This window comes from Ictalurus furcatus, chromosome 2 (assembly GCF_023375685.1).
Source record: "Ictalurus furcatus strain D&B chromosome 2, Billie_1.0, whole genome shotgun sequence".
Taxonomy (NCBI): Eukaryota; Metazoa; Chordata; class Actinopteri; order Siluriformes; family Ictaluridae; genus Ictalurus; species Ictalurus furcatus.
The window spans coordinates 9,104,637-9,130,987 of record NC_071256.1 but is presented as its reverse complement, the minus strand read 5'-3'; the positions used below and the strand labels follow the sequence as shown (position 1 = coordinate 9,130,987).

The following is a 26,351-nucleotide window of genomic DNA, read 5'->3' as shown; positions in this document are numbered from 1 at the left end:
TATGGGCAGCAGACGCAAGGAGAGAGGAGGAGAGTGAAGCAGGATCGGGTAAACTGCCTACTTCCACTCTTTCAGAACAACCTGAAGAACTGTACACCACAGAACAGTTAAACTGGTTTCTTGAACTAACAAAAAGAAAACGTGACGTCTTGCTGACAAATTATTTCTCGCACAGAAAAAAAATCATTAAATCAGCACAAAAGAGCAATAACAAGTGAAAACCTGGGTATGTTGTCACCACGGAGACGGTCCAGACTGAGGAAATGGACATTAGTCACACAAAGTGCCTTAACATAGGCTTCTTGCACACTATATGACCACAATGGACTAATAGTAAATTTGAAAAGTTTTTGAGGAGTGGTGGAGGGGGTTCTTTTCTTCTTCTCTCTTCTTCCTTTTTTTCCTCTTCTTTTCTTAAATGGAAAATGTAAATATAAAACAAAATTGGATACAATAGGGGTGTCTTAAAAGTCAAAAAAGTCTCCCTCTCTCCACACACACACACACACACACACACTCTCTCTCTCTCTCTCTCTCTCTCTCTCTCTCTCTCTCCACTGTCTCTCTCTCTTTCCACTCTCTCTCTCTCCCTCTCTACAACTCATGTTAAAACAAATGGTTATGTGAAATGTAATTTTCCATTGAATTTACCCAAATATGTAGCAAGCATGACATTTATTCAGCTGCATTTTTGGGAGGTACCTACATAAGGTACCACGCTACAGAGTCACGCTCTCTCGCGCTCTCTCTCTCTCTCTCTCACACATACACACACACACACACACACACACACACACACACACACACACACACACACTGACTGAGTGATGTAACATTTTAATCTTTTAAATATTACAAGATTTTATGGCACAAAGCTTTAAATATTAATTGTTTAGTATTTTAAAATCAATCATAGTCTGCACTGTAGTACCGTGTAACTTCTAGAGTTTAAAACTGGCTTTGTCGAGTCAACATCAAAGTTCATCCATGGCTTTTAAACTTCTATATATCATTGTTTTTACAATAGAAAAGTCAGTGAAAAAATGGAATTGAAAAGAACAACAACAAAACGAGACAGTGATTTTTCCCCCCAAATCCTCAAATGTCCAGTTTCTGTGAGCCTCTGCCCATGACAGCCTCAGATTCCTGATCTTGGTTGATGTTTTGTGCATGCTGAGATGTTTTTCTGTTCACCACTGTCTTAAAGAGTGACTAAATTAATTATTATATCCTTTCTTGCAGCTTAAACTAATCTGACAATTTTCCATTGATTTCTCTCATCAAAAAGGAGCTTCCATCCACAGAACTGTTGCTTATGCAATGTTTTTTTTCCTCTTCATCACTCTGTGATATCACACTTATTCTTCATCCTGATGTTTGATGTGAACGTTATCTGAAGCTCTTGACCTGTATCTGATTTTATGTATTGTGCTGCTGCCACAGGCGTTCCTATTAAAATGGACGGTAAATGTAAATACTCAAGCATGCGGTTTTCATTATGCACTGATTTGATTTTGGAATACTTTGCATGTACAACAGAGTTTTTCATCAAGTATTTTTAAGTCTGAAGTTTTCTTTAACACTGCTGCTGTATGGGAATGGACTACAGTCCCCTCCAGAACTATTGGAACAGCATTTATTGTTCCTGTAGACTGATGACATTTAGGTTTGAGATCAAACGTGAATATGAGAGAGCTTAATATTTTAGCTTTTGTTTCCTGGTATCAACATCTGGATGTGTTCAACAACCTAAAACATTCCAGTCGTTTCTGATGGGACTGTAGATTAAAAGTGTATTTGACGTAAAAGTAACATAAGTTATTTGCTGCAGAAATCCCACCACACCACAGCCACTTACTGTATATACAATGTAGCTACTGGAGCAGACTGTGGTCTGAACAAAAAGTGAAGGTCCATCCCAAAATGTTATTAATATTATTATCCATTCATCCATTTTCTATAGCGCTTTTCCTTACTGGGTCGCCGGGAACCTGGAGCCAATCCCAGGGAGCGTGGAGCACAAGGCGGGGTACACCCTGGACAGGGTGCCAGTCCATCACAGGGCACACTCACACACCCATTCATACATTTGGACATGCCAATCCGCCTACCACGCATGTGTTTGAACTGGGGGAGGAAACCAGAGTACCTGGAGGAAACTCCTGCAGCACCGAATCATCCCCCAACGCTGGAAGTGTGAGGCAAATGTGCTAAAAGTCCCTTATTATTATTATTATTATTATTATTGTTATTATTTTTGCTGCTGTTATAATTATTATCCATCCATCCATCCATCTTCTACCACTTACTCCTTTTCAGGGTTGCGGGGAATCCTGGAGCCTATCCCAGGACCATCGGGCACAAGGCAGGGTACACCCTGGACAGGGTGCCAATCCATCGCAGGGTACACAATCACACACCCATTCATATACTACGGACACTTTAGACACGTCAATCAGCCTACCATGCATGTGTTTGGAAACTGGGGTACCCGGAGGAAACCCCCGCCGCACGGGGAGAACATGCAAACTCCACACACACATGGCCCCGGTGGGACTCGAACCCCAGATCCTGAATGTGTGATGTGAACGTGCTACCCTGTTGTTGTTATAATTGTTGTTGTTGTTGTTATTGTTATTATTGTTGTTATTATTGTTATTACTATTGTTTTTATTATTGTTTTTATTAATAATAATAGTTATTGTTATCGTTATTAATATCGATAACAATTATTATTAAGAACAACAATAATATTATTATTATTATTAACAATATTATTAATAATAATCACAATAATACCAATAATAATAACTATAATAACAATAATAAAAATAATTAAAATAATTTTTAAAAAACAGTAATAACAAATTAGTGATTATCGCTATTTTTTATTATTGTTACTGTTATTACTGTTGTTGTTATTGTTATTTGTATTATTACTATTGTTTTTATTGTTTTTATTAGTGTTATCATTATTATTAATATCGATAACAATAACATTATTATTAACAATATTATTATTAATAATAACAACAATAACTAATTAAAATAATTTCAAAAAACAGTAATAATAACAAAATTATAATAATAGCAATAATAATTATCGCTTTTTTTATTATTGTTACTGTTATTATTGTTGTTGTTGTTGTTATAGGTTGGAAAGTTAAGCCCTAAGGCACTTGAAACAACCAACCAGCCATTTCCTAATAAAACTTCACATTAATGAGCATGACAGTTGGTGCTCACACCAAATACTGACTGGCTTTATTTTTTCACAGAAAACTACAATTTAAAGTTGTTTGTTTTACTTTTTTATGGATATTAAAAATATAATACATCTTGGAAAATGTATGTAAGTTGTACACAGGCGAGCGTACGAGCTTACACATGCATACACAAGCTGGAATGTTATATGGTGACGAAATGGTTAACAGAGAAATCTGTCTTTATGCTCCTCCTCTTTCTCTCTCACGTACAAAGTCAGAACGCCACTCCTCATTTCGGAGATAACGAACCTCAAGGTTAAGTGCAATCTCACGCTCTTCGTTTGAGTTCAAGAAAATGGCCGAGGCCAGAATGTCACCAGATCGGTTCTTCTGTCTAGTGTGTCTGAATCCCCCGACGGATCCAGTAACGACCGACTGTGGTCACAATTTCTGTATGACCTGTATTAATGAATACTGGGATCAGGAGGATCAGAGGGGAGTGTATAGCTGTCCTGAGTGCACAGTCAAGTTCACTCCGAGGCCTAATTTACGAAGAAACATTTTGCTGACTGAAGTGAGTGATTCAGTGAAGAAGACTGTCCAGGGTGCTTCTCCTGCTCACCGTTACGCTGGACTCAGGGTAAAGCAACTCACGTTTTAATACAGCAAGTCATAATAATAATCACTTTCTGAACTTCTGTGAACTTTAAAACACCCGACATCCAGTCTTTTACACTTTAATAAGATGCTCCGTAGAACCCGAGTGAACTTTAACCCTTTATCTGCACTTAATATTCACCCGCTGAGCTCAAAATCTCATAATGCATACACAATGTAATGTAATGTATTTTCCTCAGAGAATGGTAAAGGAGGAACAGATGAAATTCGAGGAGAGAATCCAGGAGAAGCAGGAGAAGGTGGAGGAGCTGAGACAGGCTGTGGACACTGTAAAGGTGAGCAGACAGCAGTGACAGAGACAGAGCTGCTCTTAGAAACATACACAACATGGACAACGAGTCATTTAGAGGCCCAGTAAGAGACGGAATGATACATGAGCGCGCGCGCTTGTGCGTGTGTGTTTCTGAGTCTCTGCACTCTCCTGATCACATTTACCTCAGCGAGGAATGTTTTCTGATTGGCCAGTTCAAATTTGAGCGGGATAATCACTCTGGGGAAGTGGGGGCTTGGGGGGGAAGTTAGACCTGCAGGAGGTGAAATTTAAAGCATTGTATGTTTTTAACGAATCATTAGTGACTAGTTTAATTTTACTCACCATTTTATGTGTGAAAGCATATCGACAATATTAATTAAAGTAAGATTTACTCTACGGAGGGTTTATTACATTGTTTAAATTTGGGAGGGAAAGTTGGTTTATGGCAATCGGAGAATGAGTATGGCTGTGAGTGTATAAAACACACCTAGCTTTTAAATCTTTGTCCGTAAATTACTGTATATTAGTCATTTACAGGTAAACAAATGCTACTTTTTAAAAGTAGTTTATGCTATCTTTTCTATTTACAAAGAGTCTTTCAAAATATATATATATTTTAATCCGCTTATGATATGTCATATAAAGCTACACATTTCAGCCTTTTTAACCAGTGAAGGAACGGAGATATTAAGTTTAATGTGTCAGCAGGTAGTTTGGATTTAGTCCCCTCCCCTCGCTCAGCCACTGTGCTGCTGCTTTTACTCGTATGGGCGGGGTTTAGAGAGAGAGGTGTGTCTGAAACACATATGTATGGGCGGGGTTTAGAAAGAGAGGGGTCATTCGGTTTGCACATCATTAATGCTTTACACAGCGAATGGAAGACATCTCGGGAAAACTTATCTTCTAGTTTAAACAATACGGCGATTCTTTTAAGCAATACGTTAACATTTTTACCCTATAAGGATATTTGTTTAGAAGTCATGTAATACGCTCGATTCTTTTTAAACAGATTTTTTTTTAAAAAAACAACGCTTTAACTCCTAAACTTTTTATTCAAAGGCAAACTGGGACTCCCTAAAAAGGTAATCAACATTTGTTTTCATTTATTTCACAAAACAAATATTCTACTCATATATGTACACATTCCAAATATCATGCTTTTTCTAACAATGACTACGTTTACATGGACAGCAATAATCTAATTATTGACCTTAATCTATGTAAGGTAATAATGTGATTAAGGTGTTTACATGAGTCGCTTTTAGAATACTCCAGTCATGTACCCGTTTTACATGTTATTGATCATAATTAGATTAAGAGCCCGCGTCATTACGTCACCGCGCCACGCCGTCCGACGTCCCTCCAGAATTTCACGTATCAACATACAGTTCGTCCTCGTTATGGTCCCGTATACAGTTTTGGGTGTTTTTATTTAATATTTTTACGAACGCTTCAAGTGCGGTTAATTATTAGTCATGCTTGACGTGCAAATAGACGACTGCTTGAAGCCGTGGGCTGCGTCTCAAATCGCATACTTACCTACTGTATAGTAGCCGAGATGCATGTATTTTTCCCCCACTATCGGCCTATAGTAGGCAAATATGCAGTTTGGGACACAGCCGAACTCTGTTGTTCGCCGTAAAGCGTAAAACTGCCGTGTGTGATCGTGTCCTGTCGCAAAATGCGGTGAAAATGCTCACACGACGTTCATAATATGATTAAGGTGTTTACATGTCTGTAATGCACGTCCATAATACGATTAAAACAGGAGTAATCCACCTGTCTTAATTCGATTAGAGCTTAATTAGATTATGACCATAATTAGATTAAGGTTGGTGTTTACATGGTAGTTTCTTAATCAAAGTATGGTCTTAATTAGATTAAGAGTGGATTATTGTTGTCCATGTAAACGCAGTCAATGACTACGTTTACATGGACAGCAGTAATCTAATTAGTGACCTTAATCTGAGTAAGATAATAATGTGATTAAGGTGTTTACATGAGTCGCTTTTAGAATACTCCAATCATGTTCCCATTTTACGTTTTAGAACATAATTAGATTAACAGCCCGCGTCATTACGTCATCATGCCATGCCGTCCGACGTCCCTCCAGAATTTCACGTATCAACATACAGTTCGTCTTCGTTATGGTAAAGTATACAGTTTTGGGTGTTTTTATTTATTTATTTTTTTTACAAATGCTTTAAGTGCAGTTAATTATTTGTCATGCTATACGTGCTAATAGACAACTGCTTGAAGCGGTGGGTGTGTCCCAAATCGCGTAGTTACCTACTATACAGTAGCCGAGATACATGTATTTTTCCCCACTACAGGCCTATAGTAGGAAAGTATGCGATTTGGGACACAGCTTAACTCTCGTTTGCCATAAAATGTAAAACTGCCGTGTGTGATCGTGTCCTGTCGCAAAATGCGGTGAAAACTCGATGAACGACGTTCATAATGTGATTAAGGTGTTTACATGTCACTACTACACGTCCATAATGCGACTAAAACAGGAGTACTCCACCTGTCTTAATTAGATTATTGCTTACTTCGATTACGACCTTAATTAGATTAAGGTAAGTAAAAATTGCTGTTTACATGGTAGTTTCTTAATTAGAGTATGGTCTTAATCGGATTAAGAGTGGAGTTGTCCATGTAAATGCAGCTAATGTGTTTACACAAACGAAATAACCCCACACAGTAACACAAACACATGCCCAATATTAAACATTGATATGCTTTTAAGACGTATTTCACCCCCTAAAAACCAGACTCTAACATAAACACCTTTTTTGGGAGGGGGTCTACTCCCCCACACAACCCTCTCCACCACAGCCCAGACACAGGAGCCAGATTGACCCACTGATACTGTCATTAGGGTTACCCCCACCCTTGGTCATAAATTAAGTGTACCTACAGAAACTTCGGCCTGAGAAGCACAAAGGGCCATAAATAAGCAACACACTACTTTGACAGTTTGACAGAAAGTGTATGATAGAACTATTAACATATTCACTGCCACTTGTGTGTCCTGATCACAGGTCAGTGCTCCCAAATTCAACAATGGCAACTTCAGTCCTTAATTCCTGTAAAATCAAAAGTTTGAATATAATAAACATATATTTACAAATACAGAATTATGTTGTGCTATTTGTAATACCAGTAACACTATCTGGATCTATACTACATGTATCCTACTACAGTAGTGATTGTCAAGCATTATAAACAGCAAGAGTTTCATACCGTGTTAGCCTTGTTTCTGTTTCCCTCCATGACCTATTAAAAACATTATTATTATTATTATTATTATTATTATTATTATTATTATAAAGTCTTATGCACAAAAGAGATCAACGCAACACTGGCTCAGGGAATGTAAAAGGCATAAAAACAAAGATACTACTGTACTATGTTTACAAAGTAATGGAAAACAAGCCAACTTAGTTCTTATTAGTCAAGCCATAAATATGACATAACAACAACACTAATAATGCAGTTTTTAAGGTTAATGTTTAAAAGGGCTGAGACCAAGCATTAACCAGTGTACATCTACCTCTGCTTCATAGCTTAAACAGTAAACTAAACAAGGACAAGTGACATTAAAAAAGCCTTGTACAGAGTGACAGAATTTTGGCCCGATTGGCACACGTTACAGAAGCACAGACGATCTGCATTGACTAAATGCAGTGGACAGAATTTTGGCACATATTGAGCTTTGTACAAAGTTAAAACCTTTACTTGTTTTATGGAGTAGCTCAATCCGAATATATAAGTTCTATAAGCATAATTCCTAGCGGCTAACTGGCTAAGATGAGCACATTATAACTCACAGCATAGCAGACATGAACTATGTTGTTAATTCTAATAATTTAGTGATTGAGCACCATGTCACAGTTACAGGCATTAGTTTTACAGTTTGCCCTTTAAATAAATTTGTTAGTGACAATGGCACAAACACTTCTCTTTATCGCACTCTCTCTCTGTCTCTCAAGCTGTCGCCGTCTTTCTTTGTCTGTCTCTCTTTGTCACTGTTTCTCTCTCTTTTTGTCATATCAGATGATTATTTACTTAAACAGTGGTATGCATTATTTCTTCTATGATCCACCACAAAACAAGGAAAAAACAGAGGCAGGCCCTTTATTCCTGATAAAGCGAGCTGTAAAACCTAAAACTGCGTTATTGGAACTCAGAGCTATCACAGCGGCTCTAAGAGCAGACGAGTTTATTCCAGTCTTTAAACATTAAAATGACAGCAACACACATTAAATCCCTATAACAACAACATGTGTGTGTGTAATATATTATTTATATATATATATATATATATATATATATATATATATATATATATATATATATATATATATAGTAAGGAAATAGCCCGTGAGGGGCGGAGCACAGACACGCAGGAGACATTGGATGCAGTGATCAAGGGATTAAATTAATTCTTTCTTACTCGGGCGGTGTCGGAAGTGAGGGGATGCGCAGGGGTGTGAGTGCGTGAGGGTTTGTGCGAGGCTGGCGTGGCAGCCCTATCCAGGGCGTGTCGGGATTTCCCTGAAGCGTGAAGGCTTTCTCGTGCCATCAGTAAACGCCGCGTGCGAACTCACCAAGCTGCGTCTTCGTCTGCACCCGAGCCTTCTGGAAAGAAAGCGATTATTCCGCATGGGCGGAAGAGCGTCCTGTTATACCCTTTCTCCGTCTACTGAGTGGTGGAATTCTCCCGCCCGACTCCCCAATCACCAGCAGGGGTTGTGTCGGCGGCTCCGCCAGATCGTGACGGGCCTTCCGGTTGTCGTCGGGCTTGACGCGAGGCTGTCCGCTTCGTGCCTGCGCCGCAGTCGGGGAAGGAGCAACTTTCCTACCATGCGCTCCGGCTGTCCGTCCGTCGCGACAATATATATTAAATCACATCACTCACTGTAACTGCTTCCTATTAAAGCATACACTTGTAAAACTGCATTTTTACTGCTCTTTAATCTCTCACGTGCACTCTGCCTACCCCCTGGAAATTAAATCTACAAGCCTGCAGGCCAAGGCACATGCGCAATTCATTTACCTCCTACAATTCACTATGCACATGGATATTGATTCAACATGATGCAATTTTTTCTAACCAAACTACTTAAAAAAATAATAGTTGTTTTTAATCATATGTACAACAAATTGCTTTCTTACCTGAATCAGCTGGATTGTTTTAGGTGGTTTTCCAAAATCCCTCAGTAGATGTAGGGATATTGTCTTCGTTCACGCTGCTAATGGTGTCTCATTAGCAATGGCTTTATATATTACTTTTGTATTTAACTGGAAAATAAAGCCTTTTAAAGACATTTAAATATGAAATTCAGCTCAAAATTAACACAAGTTAACCTTTATTCTTAATATTTTAAAGTTTGTATTTAAAGGTCTCTGCAAAAAAAAAAAAATCCTCCCTTCATATTTTTAACCAATAACAGACATCCAATTCAGTAATGCATGTTATCCAATCGAAACACACTTGAATCCGCCCACTTGCTGTAATTCGCTAGGCCGCAAAAATCTACCCAGCAACCGAAGGTCCTCACAACAAAGGTTATGAGGTCAGTGACCAGTGTTTATGATTCTAAACAGTGATCATTGATCACACTGACACCTTCTGGTGGGTTGTAGTGTTTGTTTTTTAATGACACCTGGAGAAAAGGTGGCCCATGTCAAGGTCCTCACAAGTGTACAAATGCGTGTATGTGTGTGTGTGTGTCCTAACAGCTCAGTGCACAGACAGCAGTGGAGGACAATGAGAGGCTCTTAACTGAGATGATCAGCTCCATGGAGAAGATGCACTCGGAGATGACGGAGCTGATCAGAGCTCAGGAGAAGGATGAACTGAGTCGAGCTGAACGACTCCTGGAGCAACTGGAGCAGGAGATCACTGATCTTCAGAGGAGAGTCACTGAGCTGGAACAGCTTTCACAGACAGATGATCACCTCCACTTCCTCCAGGTAACACTCACTGTCTCATACACACACACACCCCTGTCGGTTTAATCACACGTATATTTCTCCACCTTTATCCTTCTCCATGATGTTTTTCTTTCTCTCTGTAGAGTTTTCAGTCTCTCCATTTCTCTTCTGGATGCGATTACTCATGCAGGATCACTGTCAATCAAGATCTCTCATTTGATGGAGTGAGGAAATCTCTCTGTGATCTGAAAAAGAGAATTGAGGAAGTCTGCCAGGAAGAATTCACCAAAATCCCTGAACATGGTGAGAGAAATTGTCCTACTGGGAAATCTTTACTTTCTCTGCAGCACGGTAAAGAGAGACATCAAATTTCCCAAAAACACACAGAAATGATTTCCTATGGGAACTTCCTGTTATTTCTGCCCTCTACTGGAAAGATGATTTTATACAGTTACACTTTTTATTCATGTCTTAATAGTGTAAATGCTTCTGTTTTATTTTCAGTTATTCTACTATGAATAAAGCACAGAGGACACACACATTTATTCACACCTTCCTACAAAGAGAGAGGGACAGAGAGTTTATAAGTCATATGAATAACATTTATTCAGTCATAACATTTATTCTGTAGTCATTAGTTACCAAAGCAGCTCTCTGCTCGTGCTCATGTTATTAATAAAGTTTATTTTTCTGTCATTCAGAAGGAAAAAATCTCATTTAAATCCCACACCTAGAGAATGTGTTTTCTAAAATAAAACACCGATTAAATATCAGACATAAATTTTATCACTTTAAACCAGATTTGTCAAACTCAAGGCCCGCGGGCCACATCCGGCCCGCCGTACAATTATATCCGGCCCGCAAGATCATTTTATATATCTTTTTTTAATGGCCCGGCAATATGAAGCGCCAGTAACACAAAAACTACAAATCCCATAATGCAGCGCAACAGGCTACCTGCCATGATTCCCGCGTCCATTGCGTCAGATCGATCAAGCGTCTGTTGGCGTATAAAACCCTAATTTCAAGTTAAGCTAGCCCTTAACAATGGCCAAGAGAAAAGTTGATTCTGAAAACAGAGCCTTTCAAAACCGGTGGGAGGCTGGGTACATGTTTACCGACATTGCCGGTAAACCTGTGTGTCTTCTTTGTGGAGCTAATGTGGCTGTAATTAAGGAATATAATCTAAAACGGCAGTATGAGACAAAATATCAGTTGAAAGTTGAAAAACAAGGCAAAATCACAAAGTGAAGCTGCTGTGAAAGCAAGTTTTATTGTGGCAGAGGAGATAACCAAATCAGCCTGGCCATTTACCGAGGGAGAGCTTCTGAAGAGCTGCATGATGAAAGTGTGTGACGTCTTCTATCCAGACAAAAAGCAGGTGTTTGCAAATGTAAGCCTTAGCAGAAATACGGTTGCTGATCGGGTTTGTGAGACGGCCACTGATCTGAGAACACAGTTGATTGAAAGAGGCAAAGACTTTGTTGCATACTCCCTTGCTGTGGATGAAAGTACTGACATGACCGATACTGCACAGCTGGCCATCTTCATTCGTGGAGTGGACTCCAGTTTGTGCGTTACAGAGGAAATACTGGACATTAAATCGATGCATGGAACAACGACAGGAAAAGACATTTTTGAAAACGTACGTCAAAGTGTAACCGATATGAAACTGCCTTGGGACAAACTTGTTGGACACACAACAGATGGAGCACCAGCGATGTGCTGAGAAAAAAGTGGACTAGTGGGAAGGATGCGGTTAAAAATGCAGGAGGAGAACTGTACTGGTGAGTTGACAGCATATCATTGTATCATACACCAGGAATCACTTTGCGATAAAGTCCTAAAAATGGAACATGTAATGAGCACTGTAACGCAAGCCGTAAACTTTATCAGAGCCAAAGGGTTAAATCACCGCCAATTTCAGTCTTTTCTGAGGGAAATAGATTCTGAGTTTGGCGACTTGCCTTATCACACAGAGGTGCGGTGGCTAAGTCGGGGAAACGTTCTCAATAGAGTTTTTGAGTTGGGCGAGGAAATCTGTCAGTTCTTGGACAGTAAAGGAAAAGAGTCCACACTTCTGCGGAATGAAAAGTGGAAATGCGAGTTGGCATTTTTGGCTGACATAACTAGTCATCTCAGTGTCTTAAACCTTCAGCTCCAGGGACTGGACCGCATGATCAGTGATATGTAAGATGGAGTGAAGGCATTTCAAGTGAAGCTGCGCTTATGGGAGACACAAATGCACCAGTGCAAATTGTCTCACTTTCCCTGTTGCCAAGTAATGTTGAACCAAGTCAGCGCCATGGTGTTCCCAAATGCGCACTTTGCTGATAAACTGAGTGCACTTCGTACTGAGTTCGCACGGCACTTTGGTGACTTTGAAGCACAGAAAAGTAATTTTGAGCTGCTTCACAACCCATTTGCTGTCGATGTGGAAACTGCACCTGTACAGATTCAGATGGAGCTGATAGACCTGCAGTGTAATGGGACACTAAAGACAAAGTACGACACTGGGGCCCGCACAGTTCACTCACTTCATTCCTGATGTAATGCCCCAGCTCCATCTACATGCGGCTCCAACCTTGTGCATGTTTGGTAGGACATATCTGTGTGAGAAGCTGTTCTCTGTGATGAAGACTAACAAAACATCACACAGGAGTCATCTCACTGATGAACACCTTAAGTCCATCCTGAGAATCTCCACAACCCAGAACCTTACCCCAAACATAAATGAACTTGTTGCCAAGAAAAGATGCCAAGCATCCAGCTCTGACAAAATGGCATAAGTGCAAAGAAAATGAAATGTTTTGATTTATTATCTTAACTTTTACTTAAAAGCACAATTTTGATTTATATTTTCAGGGTTTTTTTTGCAGCATGTTGATATTTTGAATGTGTATAATTTTGACAGTACCTATTTTTATGGAGAGCAATATTTTTAAAGTTATTTAAAGTTTATTTATTTTGGAATAATATTGTATCCTGTCTGTTTCGATTCATATTTATGTTCAGAAAACATTGTTTTAGTCTGTTCAATAAATGTTCATCCTGTTCGGCCCACGACCTAAAGTGCAAGTTGAGTTTTGGCCCCCTGTGCGATTGAGTTTGACACCCCTGCTTTAAACTGTTTCCGTCTTTTACACCACTTGATTTTTCCTTCTCCATTTTGTTTCTGTGTCTCCACAGCTGCAGCAGTTCAGATCATTTTACCCTCAGAACCAAAGAGCAGAGAAGATTTTATGCCGTGTACGTGTAAAACACACACACACACACACACACACACACACACACACACACACACTCATATACACACACTCATACATAAATACACACACATACAAAACACAGAAACAGAGAGACACACACATACATAATGACACACACACAAACACACACACACTCTGTCTCACTCTCCACATAAATATATCCTGTGATTAATATCTAACATGTTCACATTTGTCATGTGTTTAGACTGATCTCGGAGTTCCAGCACCCTCCAGAATAGGAGTGTATGTGGATCACATTGCAGGAACTCTGTCCTTCTACAGCGTCTCTGACCCGATGACGCTCCTCCAGAGTCTGCACCACATTCATGCAGCCTCTATACGCTGGGTTCGCGCTCCACTGGTCGTTTGATAGAGTGAGATTTTGTGATCCATAAGTTTGTGTGTAGTGTTTTATGTACAATTCCACGCGTTTCCGTTCTACACACGTTTCTGATTTAAACACACACACACACACACACACACACACTCTCTCTCTCTCACACTCACATACACACACAAAACATACACGCACAAACACACACAAGCACAGACACACACGCAAACACACATACAAATTCACACATGAAAAACACACTCAGAGACACACACAGAAACACAAACACACATACACACACTCAGACACACAAAAACATAAAGAAACACACACACGAACACAAGCGCACTCACAAACAAACACAAAAACATGCGCACACACACACTGTCTCACTCTCCACATAAATATCATATAAATATATAATCTCCTCCACAGAGATCACACCACATTCAGTCAGCCTCTATATGCTGGGTTTATGCTCGACTGTTACGGATCAACTCTTGAGATTGTGATCCAAAATAAACTGGTGGTGGTGTTTATTTTTCTTTGTTAATATGTTCATACTTTTCATTGTTTCTGAATATACGTTGTATTAATAATAATACAGTTGAGTTGAGTATGATTCTTTTCATTTCAAATGTCCATCTTCACTGCATCCAGTCTAGCATACATGCACCAAGCATAAAATATCATTAAGGAGATCCTTTATGTTTGAGCTTCTCATCTAAAATGGCATTTGTAGATCATTTTTTTGTATAACAAGCCATTATACATATCACATGACTAAAAAGTTTAGTGTTTGTTTCATCCCAATAAACTGTATAAAGGTTTTCTTCACTGTCCATTGCTCTGCATTGCAGATTAATCCACTATATTTGTTTACATTAATCTGATTGTGTATGTGCGCGTCACAGTGCTTGATCATTAATTATTACATTCTGAATTTCTACAGCAAAGATACTAGGAGATATCGCTGTTCACAACATAAATTTATTTACTCTAATCCAAACTAGTCATTTTAGAATATATAATAATTTAATAATGAATTATCTGTATGATACTAAATACTATTAGTTTTATTATTCTTATATTATGTATGTGTGTGTTTGTTAATGGGAAATTTGTTGCATGTAAACACCTTATTCAGAAAATCCACTGAAAGGAGATATATGCACATGTTCAGTCCACAAGGAATTGTGGGTACTAACAGATGCTTAACTGTTAGCTAGGTATTTAGGAATACTTACAACAACCGTGCATACAGGAATATTCCAATGCCGGTACGCATAAAAACATTGTATTCGAAATACGGCTGCATTACCCGAGTATCCACGTTAAACGGAATTTGATGTACAGGTAAACGTAAACGTAGTCATTGTCTGACTCACGCGTTCTCTTCATGCCTTTTGGAGCCAGGCCGACATTATTGGCGTTAACGCTACTTAGCATTATTGTTACGTTACTTAGACTAGCATTAAAGCTACGTTACATAACGATACACTCGCTTTAATGTAATGTATCTTGAGACCTTTTTTTTTAATCTTGAGACTTGTCGAGAGAAAGGACATTAAAGTAAATTTACAGTATCACTCATTATAAACTTCTAAACAATAGCTAAGTGGAACAATGATTCAGAAGTGCTGAATCCTTTTACTTTGGTTTTTTTTCTCCTCTTGTAGGTGTAATGCATATTCTTTAACAAATAGATAAGTACAGGACTTCTGGTTAAAAAAAGTGTCAAAATGTATCCTGACCAGTAGAGGGCAGTATAGAAGCATACGTGTTCATTGCCAATTAAAAATCAATCAGAATCGATCAAAAACAGAATCAGAATTAATCAGATTCAGAATTACACTCATTCCGAAAGAGAATGAATCAGAATCATACTTCAGTGATCCAGTACACTAGGGTACAGGGAATTTGACTCGTTGTTGGGCTTACAAACATTACACATTACAGAAAGATAAAGACATGAACATAGACAACACTGCTAATATAACACGTTTTCTGTGAACACAACTGGATACTGTACACCATACAACTGTAAATAAAGAAGAATAAATCAATCTAATGTGATGTCACACCACAGGACGATTTAACTGCAAGAGATATACATGGTAACTGTGCGAAAAGAGAGGCATTATACTTTAAAAGGTTAAGGGTCATGACTGGTTCAGACATTTGTGAATTGTCAGTCTGACTAATGTTGGATGTGGGTGTGTGCATATATTCCTGATCTTTGTGAGCTAACTGAAAGTTTGGGTGTCTGAGGTCACCTCTTCTATTCCCAGGTACCGCACCCTTCCCTTAACTCCGCCCATCAGTTCGCTTCTGCTCTGGACAGTCTCTTGCAAAATGTCCAACTTTTCTGCAGTTGTAACAGTTTAATCCTGGTCCATAGCCCTGACGGCCGGGTCTTCCTCGTCTGTGTGCTTTTGGTTTTCCTCTCCATCTTTCTTTCCTTTGCGCCTTGTAGGAGCTTCTCTGCAGGGATTGCATACATCTCCACTTGTGTGAGGTTTCCGGTGTCCCAGGCGATACGTTGTTGTTTGATTATAGCGGCAATTTCTGGTTTCATGCCGTTCATAAAGCTGTTTCTGAGATGTGCCTCCCATGCTGTGACGGCCACCTGCCCATCTGCCAGAGCGTCAGGTTTCTTCAAGCCTGAGTTTGCATCATGGATCTCAGTGAGCCTGGACAGGTACTGTGATACAGTCTCTGAGTCTTGCTGCTTGCACTTTGCTATTTTTGTCATGTCCATTCGCACAAGAAAGGTGTTTGTCAGCCTCTACTGGAGCGCCGTGATTTGTGCTCTGTACATTGCGTTGACTTCATCATCCCATTGTGGGTTGATCAGGCGGACTGCATCCTCTGGGAGTTCACGTGAAACCTTGACCCAGTCTGTGCCAAGTTTTGCCATGAGCAGTTGTCATAGTTCATGAGTGGTGGGTCTGAATTCTCTGCAAGATATCTGAAGTTCCTCCCCAAACGTTCGTCCTCCTACTTCATGGAGAGCCGGCAGATGAGTCATGCTGCTCCTCATGTCCTCCAATGTCCATGGTCTCTGAACTATCATAGGGCCTCTAACTCTGGCCACTTCTAGCATTGGGGCATTTACCACGGAGTGCACTGACCCTTCTCTGTTCGATTTTGTTGGTCTGTAGCAGGTGCCTCTGAAACTGCAGGTTCCTCCCTTCTTACTGGCTGTGGGCGTCGTGGTGGAGTCCAGCACACTGAGAAACAGATGGGGGCCCTGCCTGGCATTTTTTCCCTCTTTTATGTGCCTCACTCTGCCATTCAGCAAATGCCTTCCAGTCAGCCAAAAACTGCTTGCATGCATGGATAGCTCACTCTCTCTCCTAACTGTCTAAGTCTAAAACTACCTTTTTCTGGGAAAGCACATTCTTTAACCCATACACCATATTGGTTCAAACGTCCTTTGCCATAATTCACACGCATAAACATGATATTAGGACCAACATATGAGCACCCCGTACATACCATAGCATGTGTCTCAGGATGTGCTTTGCTACATGTCCCCGTCCCCCCCATTTTATATTTTTCTTTTACAGCTTCTATAATTTTCAAAAAGTTTTAATCAATTTAACATGCTATGAAAATCAAGTGAATATGCATTTTCCCCAGGTCATAAACTCACACTCAGCAGGAGAATCCAAAATAATATCCAGAAAAAAATCACAAGGCAATGAAGGGACAAAATATCAATCAGATGTTACATCAAAACAGGAGCACTAGGAAAGAGGCAAAGACAATTCACAGGCAAACACCAACTAAACTACATTACTAAACACTTCACATGCTTTATATAGCATGGGAACAGGAAACAATCACGGTAAATGAAGCAGAGCTTTTAAAATTCAGGAAAGGGCTCTCTCTAATGGTGTGAAAGGGAAATGTCCAGGCAGGATGTGAAAGACATTGCAGTCATGTTAAATAGATGGGTCATTATATTGCAGCTGCAGCTTGTCCTCATAAACAGACATAGAAAAATAAAAGATACTGTCCTCTCATCACTTCTTTACTTACTTGCTTTGATGGAGCTGCTGGACACGGTCAAGGGAAAAAAAAGTCAAACTCTTGCAGGAAATCTTACAAAAGTCATCAAAGCAGAGATTTCTGCAGCCAACATGGAACTTCAAGAACATTGGCTTTTTTTTCCAAACTAAATATCAGCCCCTATGATTCCAAGTCTCTTACAGTACAACATTGTTCAACAATATCTACTACACACTGCTGAACTTTTAATGCTTTTCAGAAGGTTTTGGAGCACCTGCTTGCTGAGTCCAGCCTGCAAGAGCTTGTTGAAAGACTCTAGAGAGCATTCATGCTGGTGAACAGGAGGCTCAGCTGCTGGGGTCCATGAAATACAGGAACCTAGCAATATTCTCCACCTGGAACAAAAAAAAACATTGATGCATTTAATCTAAAATCATGTTGTGGTCTACACAAAACATTGGCTATGTTTGTATAGTCAGTTTACATTGTTAATAATCTTACCTGAATCAGTGCACATTTTTACAAAACACCTTAAAACTCATTTTTATAATCTTGTTTTTAACAAAACATTCTAGCTGTTAATTTCTATAACATGTAGCAACAAGAGGAAATCAATAGAGAAACTAATTATGACCTAAACTGGGCCATCTGTTTACAATCACGGTAGCAACCCAAGGGGCAGAGACAGGAGCAGGAAGTGACAAACACAAGAACAGGAGTCTGAAGCTATCATAAGCACAGACTCACACAAACTGGACTGCTGAAGTCTGGAAAAAGACCAGGTCATATAGCATGTAGAGTTAGCGTGAAAATAAAAAGAAAAGAAAAATGGAAGACTCTAAATGCCTCCTATATGTCAGTTCACCTAAAAGAGCCATTTAGCATGCAGTGTAACTTTGGAATGTTCCCATAATGCACCTCTGCAAGCAAAAAAAACAAAAAACAATAACAAAACATTTAAAGGCGTAATTTCTCATTAGGTGTTATAGAAAATAGTGATTAGTATACATCTTTTTTAGCCTGTAAAACTGTTTAGGGAGATTTAAAGGTTTTTATTTTTTTGTCTACTATGATCGAAAAGTGTTGTCATTATCCGCTCCATAAACAGCTTCTGTTGACTTTTTGTCTCTTGGTGCTTGATTAAGGCTGAGCAACATGATCTCTCCTGAAATGGGCAAGAGCCACGCCTTACCAAGCACCATACCCTGCAAACAGTCCCAACTTGGCATGTTTTGCTCATCTCTTTTGTTGTTTGTTTTTCCCCCACTTACATTTCACAGTATTTTGGACAGTAACCACATATAAGTTACTTATTTCTTTAGCACTTTTGTAAACCCTTAAGTTTTGTTTCTATTTATCTCTGTGCTTACTTGGCATAAAGAGAGAAACCCTTTATTAATCACTTCATTTATGTGATTATAGATGAAAGGTATAAATGGAGCCCCTTCTCCACACTCAGAGCGCCTGACTCATTCATACACAACAACACCTGGAGCACAAGAAAAGGGAAACACTTTAAAACACCAAACACACCCCTTTGAAGCAGTTCTTGCTGAAAGATACATGAGTATATCAGTTAATGCATTCAAGTTGTTATATTCTGTACTGTATATTGTTGGTGTGAAATTTGTGCAGTTTTACTCTAAGAATGTCCATTAATTGATTTATATTGTTCATATCAGTTATAACCTGAGAATTCAAAAAACAGCTAGACCCACCTCTTCCGTGAACACCTAACCAACCCATTAAAAAAAAAATCCTTTGTGCCAGACCTTCTTTTTTCACTTTTTCCCCTGTTTTCTCGATCGTACTATGTTCCATACACTCCTAACTCTTCCGCCATCTTCTTCAAACCTCATCTCACTTCCTGATTTGTCACTTCCTGATTTGTCACTTCCTGATTCGTCACTTCCTTCTGCCATCTCCCCATCCCTCATTAGGCCAGTCGGACCATAATGGACAAATGGTCCCGCTGTCTTAAAAAAAAAAAAAAAAAAAAAAAAAAATTATTCACATGCTTTGTCACATGACTAAGTTTTAACCAATGGCTGCTTTGCCCCGTTTTGTTTTCCCCATGAGTGTTAGGATTGTTAGGAATTTGTTAGGACTTTTTTGTACTGTGTTAGGACTTATTAATTGTCACTAATTGTAATCCAATTTGCAGCAATAGTCTACTAGAGAACTTCGTGGGCTTATGTGGGACCTATAGAAATCATATCGCCTTAGTCCCATCACCACGATCAGCTAAATACTAAATTTGGTTAAAAGTGTGCGCATCATGCACTCTTTCTGCTGCACAGATGTGATTGGCATGATTGATCATTAAGTCTTCCACCCAATAAACTTCAATATCACGTTTTGGTTTATCTTTCCAGCTTAACGGTCTACACCCGGACCCCCAGTGTTGTCGGGAACGGTCCCAGTGATTTGTAAGTTTATTTCTATGACAGGGCTTACTAACAGATACAACCTATACCAGGAGAAGGGTGTACAATTAGGAATAGGTTTGTATGTATTAGTGGATGTGCAGGTCAAAATCTAATGATTTGTGTCTATTCTGCAACAGTAGTCTGTGGTCAGGGAGCTTTGGGGCGTAAGAGGTGCAGTATCAAAGTCACGTCGTCTAACCTCTGTCCTGGTCACGTGGCTATATAGTACGCACTAATGAAGTTCAGTCCTCCTAAGATTACAGTTTCCGTGTCGTCAACATTTTTTCCAAAGACTACATGTCCGTGATTTCGCAGGCTACTAGATACCAATTGGTGTGAGAATGTGTGTTTGAGTGCAGTGTGTCATGTATGTGGGTGTGTATATGCAGATCGTTGCTCGTGAGCGTAGGTCCTCCTAGAGGCCTCTTGATAGAGAATTATGGTCTAGTTCTCCTATTGCTGTCCCATCTTATCCAGCTCAGTGCTTGGCTCTGGCACCCTCCTGCAGTGGCTCACACACATCCATGTGGCTCTCTGATTGACTTTCACTGCTGAATGAGTGACAAAAAGAACCTGGAATGGCCCAGACCACTGTGGCTTGTTCCACCTGGTCCTGCGGAAGTCCTTGATCACGATCCACTCTCCGGGCTTCAGATCATGTAGCGGGCCCGTGGCTGGACCTGGAAGCGCTGCCTTTACCTGCTTGTGGATAGAGTGCCGAGCAGAGGACAAAGTTGCACAGTAATTGAACACTGCCTCCTCACATACTGCAGCGTCGGGAAGAGGAGCTGTCACAGGTCCGATTCCTGTATGTGGAAGTCTCCCAAACAGTATCCCAAAGGGGCTAAACCCATCCTAAGCCTGTTTCAGAACCGCATTTGCTCAGTCTGTTTTTAGTGTCCCATTTTCTCTCTCTACCGCCCCACCACTAGCTGGATGATATGCACAGTGCTGCTTTAAGTCAATACCCAAATATTCACCCACCTACTTAAGGGCATGGCTCACAAAAGGTGTGCCATTGCCACTGGAGTTTTTTTGTGGGAGTTCCCCATCTAGGAATTACTTCTCTAAGCAACACCTTTGCTACCGCAAAGGTCCTGTTTGGACGTAGGGACGTGGCCTTCTCTACCTTCAAACCTCAATCCATGTTATGAGTTGCGCAAGCAGCGTAAACAAAATAAATAAAAAAATTGTATAGAGTAATTAGAGAAATCAATGCTTTACCGCAGCTATCATTCCACCTTTTGACGCATGGTCCCTGCCATGCGTCAACTTTGAAGACAAGGACAGCCATGGGGGCACCGCCGAACTCTGTCAACAACCGTGCAGCCTGCTTTGCGGCACACAGCCTTTTCCTCATCCGTAGCTCATAATCGGAGGTCTGAAAGCTGTAAAGAAGGAGTGATAATTTTCTTTTGTGTTTTGGGACCATAGATGCAGCTGCTTGCTTTGCTGCACTGTCCACTCAAGCTTTCCTAGGAAAACATGGTCTAATTTCTTATTGTGTGCATCATATTTGCATACTGCAATAGTTTTGGGAGTAGGACTGCATCCAGCAGCTCAGAGACTAGTTTGTGGTGGGCTATGTGTGTTCCTGAAATCGTCAGAAAGTTCCTGTGTTTCCAAATTGTCCCCAAATCATATACTACCTCAAAGGCATATCTACTGTCTGTGTAGATATTTACTGACTATCCTTCAGCATGTCTTCATGCCTCTATGAGGGCATACAGTTCAGCTGCTTGTGCTGAAAAGTTTGAGGGGACACTTCCTGACAGACCGTCTCGTGTGCGGTCACTGCTGCATAACCCACTCGATTTTTGCCCATCTCTGAGTCACATGACGCATACCCGTCCACAAAAAAGGATCAAATCTGGGTTTTCCAATAGAACATCTTTCAGGTTGACTCTAGGGGATCAGAGGTCGTTAGTCAGTACAACACAATCATGTGGTTCCTTGTCTCCCTCTGTTGGAAGATGAGTAGCAGGTTTAAGGACAGTACATCGTCTTATAGTGACATTCAGCATGTCTATTAGTATAGTGTTATGGTGCAGCCACCGTTAGGTGGACAGGTGTGAGGTTTTCTGTACAAGTAGGAGTAACAACACCTTATGTGGAACCCAGAGGATCAATTCTGAGTAACATATCAGGTCTCTGGATGCCACCACAGCTTTCTCAACTGCTGCTACTGCACGTACACACGGGAAACTGCAGCGACTGGATCCAACTTACCTGAGAATGAGCTGTCCAACCTGTTGCATATGCCATCTCTCTGAGTGGTGCTTCTAGAATGCTGTAGTTTAGAATGAAAGATCTTTGATACGAACCCATACCTAGGATAGAGAGAACTTGTTTCTTCGTCAGAGGCTTGGGAATCTTCTGGATTGGAGATACTCTTTCAGCGGAGAGTTTCTTTCCCTTTTCCAGAAATGTCAGGACCCAGGAAATGTCACTTCTTTTTGTACATACTAGAATTTGGAGAGACTGGCATTGTGCCCTTCCATAGCAAGATGGTGCAACAAATTAATGGTATCAGTTTCACACTGTGCCCTGGAGAAAGTGGTAGAAGTGCTAAGCTGTCCTTTATTATTTGGTTGTATATCAATAGTGACTCTCAATATTCATTTATTCATTCATTTATTAACTTAGCAGACGCTTTTATCCAAAACGACTTACAAATGAGAAAAGATACAAGCAAAATATCCCCTAACACAAGCAAGTGAAAGTGTTAGGACGTCCGTCAAATATGAATGCAAACCAAAACTGACTGCTTTATCAAGAGATATACTGAAAAAATGCATTAGCTAAATCTACGACTGAAAACCATTCGCTATTTGCTGGAACCTGGCTTAATATAGTTTAAGGATTTGGCACGTCTGGAGCTCTCTGTTTGACTGCTGCATTAACTGCTTGCAAATCTTGTACAAATCTCCATTCATCAGGTTGTGGGGGGTTTCTTGCATTCTTTAGTGGAAATATTGGGGTGCGCACCGGTGAATCTGGGCAGGGAACAATGACCCCTGCTTTCAATAATCTGGTCTAATGCCCTCAATATCTTCTGATTTAAGAGAGTATTGAGATTGTCTGGGCCTAAAGTCAGATTTGGGTGTGATCATGACTGGTGGTACACTTCTAATCAGACCTACATCATGTTTCCCTTGGGCCCACAGCCTGAGAGGCACCTTCTTCAATTGTGGGTGTGTCTCTAGGGGTGTAGGGCTTGTCCCAAGCTTCAGAAATATTCCCTTGTCATGACATATTACATCCAGGTTAACCTTTCACATTTCCAGAAATAATTTTTTATAAACTCCCAGCATCAGGCTGTATCACATGTTGGAGGTGGGTTTCTGTTCCCAATCTCACATAATCTGACCCACAGTCCCACATGTTTCTACTGTTTGTTCTTTATTTTGGTTAATGAGACGTGAGGCGCTGATTCTGGGACAAAAAATACATGCAACTGCGTGTCACTCAGTTTGACTGAACATGCACTAAATTTGTCACACCAGTATAGGTTTTCTTGTATTTTCTCATTTTTAAGTCGCTTTGGATAAAAGTGTCTACTAAATGAATAAATGCAATTGTAGGTACAGCTCTTCACTTTCTGGGATATCCATAAAAAATTCTTTCTCAAAATTAAAGTCTCTTCCTTCATGCACCTGCGCTGTGCAATGAAGGGCAGAGGACAGCATAATCAACATAGTTGTCCTTCATCTTATCATGTGCCAACGTCAACAAACGAGCACAGGCTCTAGGCTTGTTATGCATGGACCATTGATAAACAGAGAGCTCTGTTTCTTTAACAAATGGAGCTCCCAAAGATGAGTCATCAGTTATTGTTACTCCTTGAGGTGAGGACATCAAATTTAACTGTAAAACACACTGCCCAGTAGATTTACTGGACATGAAGACAAAATTAGGTCTAATACTGAATGTCCTGTTACACCCATGGAGTGCAGTGACCGTGAACTCGTTTTTGGGGATTCTTTTAATTCGCAGTGTTTTATTACTGAATACATTGCTCCTGAATTCTACCAAGAATTTTACACTTTGTCCATTAATTACAAGAGATATATGTAAAAGGAGAGGCATTATACTTTAAAAGGTTAAGGATCATGACTAGTTCAGACATTTGTGAATTGTCAGTCTGACTAATGTTGGATGTGGGTGTGTGCATATATTCCTGTTCTTTGTGAGCTAACTGATAGTTTGGGTGTCTGATGTCACCTCTTCTGTTTCCAGGTGCCTCACCCTTCCCTTAGCTCTGCCCATCAGTTCGCTTCTGCTCTGGAGAGTTTCTTGCAAAATGCAAAAAAGTCCGCTGGAGCATAGTTCGGTGGGGGTTGGTGGCTCAGTTCTGACAGGCTCGGATAGAGTGGCATAGGCTGGGCCGCTTCATCATGAGCAGGTTCCTCTGAAACTGCAGGTTTCTTCCTCCTTACCGGCTGTGGGCGTCGCGGTGGGGTGGAGTCCAGGTCAGGATCGGCTTTCTGCAATTTAGCACACTGAGAATCAGATGAGGGCCCTGCCTGACATTTTTTTCCGCTCTTTTATGTGCCTCGCTCTGTCATTCAGCAAATGCCTTCCAGTCAGCCAAAAACTGTGCTTTGTTTTAGGGGTCTCTCTCTCTCTCGCTCTCGCTCTCTCTCTCTCTCTCTCTCTATATATATATATATATATAATATAGAAAGTTTCAGTTGTTCTAACTGTCTGAGGCTAAAACTACCTTTTACTGGGAAAGCACATTCTTTAACCCATACATCATATTTTAAACATCCTTCCCCATAATTCACACGCATAATCATGATATTAGGACCAACATATGAGCACCCGCTCCCTGGGATAGGCTCCAGGATCCCCGTGACCCTGAAAAGGATTAAGCGGTACAGAAGATGGATGGATGGATGGATATGAGCACCCTATACATACCATAGCATGTGTCACAGGATGTGCTTTGCTACATGTTTTTCCCATATTTTTTATTTATATATTTTTTCTTTCACAGCTCCTATAACTTTCAAAGTTTTAATCAATTTAACATGCTATTAAAATCAAGTGAATACGCATTTTCGTGCACAGACAGAAAGGTTCCAAATGTGTGCCAAATCTCTAGACTTTCAGTTAATCATATAACTTATAGGTTCAATAGAGCAAACATTAAGAATGTAAAAGAGTTTATCTGTGATGGCGAATCCACATACACCAATTTGGCAGGACCGTTTTCTCTTCCCTTCTTTTTATTTATTTATTCATTTATTATCTCAGCAACACATGATCACTTCATAAAATTCTAATTCTAATTCTAATTCTAAATTCTTGATGTTTCCTACCAGTCAGTGGTAAGGCTACATTGGTCTTTCACTCTGCACCACAAAGGACAAACCACCTGCGTGTTAACATGGACTTCAGGGTGAAACTTTCCTCGAGCGTCCTCCGGTTTGCTTTTTGTCCAGAAAAGCTGAAAAGACCTGCGCAGCCCACCTACGGACACCAAATTGTTGTGGAAATTAGACAACACTTGCAGACTCGTCCTCTGAATGTAAAAAGGTTTATTACAGAAAGATGGTTAATACAGGATAGAATAAAGCAGGAATAATGAGAGTGCTCTGAAGCCCTTGTACTAAATCACTACTATATATATGAAATGCAGAGCATGACATAATTCTGTGTGCCGATAAGAAGCAGTTTGAGGCAGTTCAAACAGGCTTTGTTTTAGGATCTTGGACTGACGAACCTTGAACAGAAGAACATGTTTGTGTCTCTGTAAGCAGATAAACATTCTGTACTGATCTCAGTGACATGACATGGCTTTCTTAGGCATTATCCTCAGATGAACAAGAACAAAATTATTACATGTATTTTTTTTAAAAATGTATTTTTACATTTTTACATGGCTTTCAGACACCCCCTCTCTCTAAACCCCGCCCATACATACGTGTTCAGACACACCTTGCTCTCTTTAAACCCTGCCCATACATACGTGTTTCAGACACACCTCTCTCTCACTAAACCCCGCCCAAACATACGTGTTTCTGAAACCCCCTCTCTTTCTCAACCCCACCCATACATACGTGTTTCAGACACACCTGTCTAACTCTCTAAACCCCTCCCATACATACATGTTTCAGACACACCTCTCTCTCTCAAAAAACCGCCCATACATATGTGTTTCAGACACCCCCTCTCTCTAAACCCCGCCCATACATACATGAGGCTGTCATGGGC

The 26,351-nt window shown here is 40.1% G+C and overlaps 1 protein-coding gene and 2 long non-coding RNA genes across 6 annotated transcripts; 1 reads left to right on the top strand and 2 right to left on the bottom strand.

Moving 5' to 3' along the window:
* Positions 1-3,516: 3,516 nt before the first annotated feature.
* On the top strand, positions 3,517-14,555 carry LOC128621199 (E3 ubiquitin-protein ligase TRIM17-like). The gene is made up of 6 exons (XM_053646796.1): positions 3,517-3,846; positions 4,064-4,159; positions 9,886-10,119; positions 10,224-10,383; positions 13,270-13,329; positions 13,555-14,555. Exons 1-6 carry the CDS (start codon positions 3,562-3,564, stop codon positions 13,557-13,559), a joined length of 840 nt encoding a protein of 279 aa, XP_053502771.1. The 5' UTR covers positions 3,517-3,561; the 3' UTR covers positions 13,560-14,555.
* On the bottom strand, positions 6,663-8,855 carry LOC128621235 (uncharacterized). The gene is made up of 3 exons (XR_008388255.1): positions 8,597-8,855; positions 7,384-7,416; positions 6,663-7,226 (listed from the first exon to the last, which is right to left on the bottom strand). It is a non-coding gene; the product is annotated as an uncharacterized LOC128621235 (long non-coding RNA).
* Positions 14,556-17,390: 2,835 nt separating the features above from the next.
* LOC128621221 (uncharacterized) lies at positions 17,391-25,587 on the bottom strand. 4 transcript variants are annotated; one of them, XR_008388251.1, is made up of 7 exons: positions 25,457-25,587; positions 24,354-24,616; positions 21,354-21,517; positions 19,419-19,676; positions 19,071-19,189; positions 18,335-18,620; positions 17,391-18,095 (listed from the first exon to the last, which is right to left on the bottom strand). It is a non-coding gene; the product is annotated as an uncharacterized LOC128621221 (long non-coding RNA). The 4 variants fall into 4 exon arrangements; XR_008388248.1 differs by lacking the exon at positions 25,457-25,587 and adding an exon at positions 25,328-25,363; XR_008388249.1 differs by lacking the exon at positions 25,457-25,587 and adding an exon at positions 25,056-25,333.
* Between the last annotated feature and the right edge of the window lie 764 nt (positions 25,588-26,351).

Coding starts and splice junctions, on each gene's coding strand:
- LOC128621199 (XM_053646796.1), top strand. CDS start 3,562: ATGGCCGAGGCCAGAATGTCACCAGATCGGTTCTTCTGTCTAGTGTGT. Junction 3,847..4,063: donor ACCGTTACGCTGGACTCAGG/GTAAAGCAACTC, acceptor TATTTTCCTCAG/AGAATGGTAAAGGAGGAACA. Junction 10,120..10,223: donor ATCACCTCCACTTCCTCCAG/GTAACACTCACT, acceptor TTCTCTCTGTAG/AGTTTTCAGTCTCTCCATTT.